The sequence below is a fragment of the Gastrolobium bilobum genome, unplaced genomic scaffold (genome assembly GCF_033153095.1).
Source record: "Gastrolobium bilobum isolate Gb01-03AN ecotype WA unplaced genomic scaffold, APGP_CSIRO_Gbil_v1 utg4923, whole genome shotgun sequence".
Lineage (NCBI taxonomy): Eukaryota > Viridiplantae > Streptophyta > Magnoliopsida > Fabales > Fabaceae > Gastrolobium > Gastrolobium bilobum.
The window spans coordinates 13,559-19,282 of record NW_026898411.1 but is presented as its reverse complement, the minus strand read 5'-3'; the positions used below and the strand labels follow the sequence as shown (position 1 = coordinate 19,282).

Genomic DNA, 5,724 nt, shown 5'->3' with positions numbered 1-5,724 from the left:
TACCTGCTAGCCTGACACAAGCCATATAGAGATTTTTGCAGCCGGCATACTTGACCAGGCTTCTCAAAAGTAAGACCAGGTGGTGGCATCATGTACACTTCTTCATGAAGGTCACCATGTAAAAAGGCGTTGTTAACATCTAGCTGATGTAGAAACCATCCTTTGGAAGTAGCAACAGCAAGAAGGATACAGACTGAATCAAGTTTGGCTACAGGACTAAATGTAACAAAGAAATCCTCACCTTCTACTTGGGTAAATCCCTTTTCCACTAGCCATGCTTTGTAGCGCTCAACTAAACCATCGGAGTGGTATTTAATCTTATAAACCCACTTGCAGCCGATAAGTTGTTTACCGTGAGGAAGATAAACTAGAGCTTCCAAGTATTATTGTGATCCAAAGCATGAAGTTCAGACTGCATGGCTTTGCGCCAATCCTCAGATTTGACAGCTTGATTTTATGTGTTTGGTTCAATATGTGATGAAACAGTATGACAGAAATGTGTTTATGATGGTGAACAATTTTTATATGAGAGAAAATTTGTCATGGAGTACTTAGGAAAAGCAGTGAAAGGCATACCTTGGCAAGTACTGATATGTTGAGAGCTGGATGGGTTGTAATAGTATTGATCAAGATACTTTGGAGGTGCTGTAAGCCTTGTAGATCGACGAAGTTGTGGCACTGATGTGTCATGGGTTGTAGGGAATTGAGATACTTGTGAAAGAGAATCAGGCTGTGAGACAAGGGCAGGGGTGGATGACTGAGGAATTGGTGGATCAGGTTCTGGTGGGATTTGGTTTTGAGTTTCTGGTGTGGATAGTAGTTGGTGGATGGGTTGAACAGATGGGAGATAATCATCAAACTCTGGTACTTGATTCTGAAGAGAAGATGACATATCAGAATTAATGCTTGAAGAAGTAGATTCAATGAAGGGAAAATGATTCTCATAAAATATCACATTCCTTGACACAAAAATCTCTCGAGAATGAACATCATATAACAAACTTCCTTTCATACCAGCCTTATGTCCAAGGTATACTGTCTTTTTGGCCCTAGGAGAAAACTTCAAATAATGATTATGTAAAGTTGAGGCAAAAGCCAGACAACCAAACACTTTTAGATGAGCTAGGATTGGGGGTGTGTTATGTAATAACTCATAGGGTGTTTTATGATTAAGAAGTGGGGTACAGGTTCGGTTTATCAAGTGAACAGAGTGAGTGACAGCATAATTCCACAATTGTATAGGAACCTTGGACTGAAATAGCAGTGCCCGTGCCACATTAAGTATATGTTGGTACTTTCTTTCCACCCTTCCATTCTGTTGAGGACACTCTACACAACTACGTTGGTGTGTTATTCCCTTTTGTAGATAAAATTCAGACATCAAGAACTCACTGCCATTATCACTTCTAATTGAACCTATGTGAGGTTGAAACTGATTTTCGACATATGCAACAAAGTGTTGTAAATGTGTTCTAGTCTCACTTTTAGATTTCATTAGGATAATCCAAGTGTATCTCGACATGTCATCAACAATGGTAAGAAAATATCTATGACCTTCAATGGATGCAACTGAGTAGGGTCCCCAAATATCAACATGTATTAAATGGAAAATTCTCAAAGATTGTGTTTTACTGTCACAGAAAGGCAACTGCCTTTGTCTTGCAAAATGACATGCATCACATGGATGTGTACTTACAAAAGGGATAAAGGGAAATTTTAATGACATCTCTTTCATTACAGAGTCTGATATATGTCCTAATCGTTGGTGCCATACAATAGAGACATCCTTATTTAAAGTAGAACTACTCATAGCACTAGAACCATTTTCTGAATCTGTCTTGCAAACAGTTGTGGCAGCCTTTCCACTGATCATATACAACCCATCCTTTTGCTCAGCTATACCAATCCTCACCTGGGAGTGTGCTTCCTGAATGTGACAGAATGAACCATAAAATTGTAAGGTACAGGGAATAATTTTTAGGAGTTTGGTGACTGATATTAGGTTGACTCTAAAACAAGGAACATAGAGGACATCATACAGAATGAGTTTAGGGGATAAGTAAATGTTTCCACAATGTGTTGCAATAGCACAATCACCATTAGGTAAATTAATTCTAATGGGCTTAATTCTCTGCAATTGTAACAAATGAGACTGTAATGTAACATGATCAGTAGCACCGGTATCCAGTATCCATTTCACATTCGAAATACCTGGTTGTTGCATAAGGTTGGTACTCATGTTTGACAGTTGTGAAAAATTTGTTGCATGTGGCACTGAACTGGAAATGGCTGTATTTCTTTACAAGAGACTTAGAATCTGTTGATACTGATCATTAGAGAATGGAAGGCCAGATTGCTCACTTCGTGTGTCTTGAGCTGCACTATTGGTGATAGAATTAACATCATTCCTAGTTTTGAAACGTGGTGGAAAACCGTGGATATGAAAACATGTGTCTACTGTATAGTTCGATCTCCCATAATGCGTGCATAATCTGTTGATTATGCCTCGGCCACCATATGTGTTGGATGATGAATTGCGTCCACTGTAATTGTAATTTGTACTTCTACCTCTTCCTCTAAATCCAGAAAACGAGCCACGACCATTGAAAAATCTTTTACTCATATTACGTTCATCAATATCTGCAAAAGCTTGAGCTTTAATAGGATTTGTTGAGCGAATTTCTCCTTGAAACTGACGTTCTTGTTGAACAATCATTGCAAAAACCCGAGTAACATCAGGTAATGGATCAATCAACATGATTTGAGACCTTACTTGTGAATATTGGTCGTTCAAACCTTTCAAAAACCGAATCATGTGGTCACGTTCTCGATACTCTTGCATCTTCATATATCCTCCACAAGAACAACGTGTGTTGTATTTACATACTGGAAGTGGTTTAAGATTATCGAGTTCATCACATAACGTTTTCAATTCTGTAAAGAACTCAGTGACATTCTTCTCTCCTTGCTGTAATCTGTAAATCTCCTCTTGAAGATCAGAAATACGAAATACATCTGATCTTGAGAACCTTCTCTGTAGATCCAGCCATACATCTTGAGCATTTTCTATCCAAATGATCGATTGCACAATAGACTGTGATGTTGACTTATGAATCCAAGCTACTACCATATTGTTGCACCTTTGCCAAGCGAAGTAATTCAGATCTGTTTCTAGCGGTGGAGTTATGGATCCATTGATGAATCCGATCTTGTTTTTGGAGATGAGAGCCACTGCCATTGCTCTGGCCCATGTGTGATAGTTGTTTGCATTCAACAACGGTGAAACTAACACCACCGATGGTGTTTCTTTCGGATGCAAGAAAAACTGATTAGAAGGATTGGTCAGAAAATCAGGTAACTGAATTGGATGTGATTCAGAAGGTTGTGATTTGGAATGTTGATGAATCTCAGAAGTTTCCTCCTCTGTATACTCTGTATTAGGATTCTGATCCTCCATGATGAAGAAAAGTAGAAAACTCTCGTGTGTCTCTTTTGCTATACCAGAGCTCCAGTTTGGAGCTCTGATACCATAATGGAAATGGAATACCTCATATTATTTCATTGCTCAAAGGATTACACCACCAGTATTTATACATGGAAAACAAAGGCACAAAACCAGAAGCAGAAGCGAAAGAATAACGATTACATTCATCAGAAAGAATAACAATATTCCTAACTGACTTTAGCTGACGTGACAATCATAACAGCACTGCTAACTAACTGTTGTTGACGTGGCAGCTCTCACTTTATTCTCCAATACTTAGGCTTGCATGTGAAAGTTAATAGTTGAAGGCAGGCATATAGTTAGAAAGAAATATACCGTAAAAATAAGAGATAAAAAACTATAATGAGAGAAAGCACACATAAAACGAAATATAGGCACACAAGCATACAAGAATGGAAAAGATTTATGAAAAATAAATTAAAAAAGCGAATGCCTAAAAAACAGAGAGGAAAAAATATACTGTGGATTAATCTCATATCTGTTTTGGCTTTTTTTTTGTTTTGCCGGAATAGTGGCGGATCTGTGATGGGTGATGAAATAAAAATATTAAAGTTACAAGTGTTATTAAGACTCAAGATCACAAAACGTGTCATCAGTGGCGGAGCCAAGTTGCTTTATGATAGTGCTAAGGCACCAGCTAACTTGGCATGATAGCTTATCTAGTGAGATGATAGCTTGGCATGGGTCAAGACATTGCCTTCAGATTTGCAGCTTGGCACTAACTACAATTTACAATTGTGATAGCTTGGCACGGGCTAAATCTTTGGCCTGGTTCCGCCACTGTATGTCATGACTCGCGAGTATGACACATCAAAATGCGGGTCGTGTCAATTCATGAGATAAAATGGGTCATGTTTGGGTTTGGATAAATGACACAAATTAGTATTGTGTTGTGTCACGATTTTACCATATGTGACTTGTATATTAATCCACAATTTTTTTCTAATCCAAAAAAATAAAAAAAAATTGAAAATTTGGTAATTTTCATATACCTCATTGTAGGTCACAAGTTAACCCGCGTATTTTATCCAATTTTTTCTTTTGATTTTTTTCAATTTTATTGGGTCTACTTGCGACTCGTGGCAAGTTGTATCTAGGTTTCAATTTTTGACCCGCGAACAAAAGTATATCTTGTACGTATTAGACATTGCGACTCATTAGTCAAACTTGATACGACACAAACTTGATCTGCGATACGTTTTGCCACCCTTAATTAGGACTAATAAGAGTGGTTAATTAACTGTTACAAATATTTTTTAGGGAGGTACTAATTGTTAATAATATATGTATTATTATTATTATTATTTGGAGAAACCATAAAGAAGAAAGTGCAATATTTTAGTTAACATTTATCCGAAAAATAATATTTACACTTTATTATCAAAACAAGAAAAATAAATATATTATGTATCACCCAAAAACAATAAATATTCGAATGAACCCAATATATAAAGAAAAATTTTTTTCCCAAAAAAGGAAAGTAATGAATAATCGAACAGTGGTTTGTTTAATTTGGGGATGGACCATAAAAAATTCAATGCGTTTAAGTTCCTGTGTGATAATTGAGGTTGACAAGTACTTTGAAGAGAGAGGATTTTCAGTAATGATAATAATTAATAATAAAAAAGATCCACCTAAACCCTGATCAATAGTCAAATTGAAGATATGGGCTCTGTATTAGATCCTGAAAGATGAAAACTGCTCACATGTAGCGGGGTAAATAGATCAGGTTGGGCTGGGCTTTGGCCTTTTTGGTCTAAGTCTACGTAAAAAAATATTCAGTCTATCTGGCTTATTGGCTTACTAAAGACTATTTATAGGCCAAATCTGACCTATTTTTAAAAATTAGAGAGTCTTATATGGCCTACAGACCTTGTAGGCCTCCCTAGTATATTTTTAACAATTTTTAAAATATTCGTTTGACATTACAAGTCATTAACATGTTCATAAATTTTTGCATTTTTTTACACGAGATATAAATTTTATTTGTGAGCATTAAATTTTACAATAGTAAAAAAAATAACATGCATGCTGTAATATCCCATATTTTTATTAACTTTAACCTTATGCTTTTAGTTTAATTGAGAAGCTCAAACTTTTAAGTTTCGAGGACGAAACATCTTTTAAGGAGGGCAGAATGTAATACCCCATATTTTTATTAATAAAATAATAATAATAATAAACTATAAATTAGTAGTAATAATAATATAGATATATAT

At 36.0% G+C, this 5,724-nt stretch overlaps 1 protein-coding gene across 1 annotated transcript; it reads right to left on the bottom strand.

The window, feature by feature from the left end:
• Positions 1–2,299: 2,299 nt before the first annotated feature.
• On the bottom strand, positions 2,300–3,457 carry LOC133315950 (uncharacterized). Its single transcript, XM_061517638.1, has one exon. It carries the CDS (start codon positions 3,455–3,457, stop codon positions 2,300–2,302), a length of 1,158 nt encoding a protein of 385 aa, XP_061373622.1.
• Positions 3,458–5,724: the final 2,267 nt, after the last annotated feature.

Excerpts from the sequence above, each read along its gene's own strand:
- LOC133315950 (XM_061517638.1), bottom strand. The coding sequence starts at position 3,457 with ATGGAGGATCAGAATCCTAATACAGAGTATACAGAGGAGGAAACTTCT.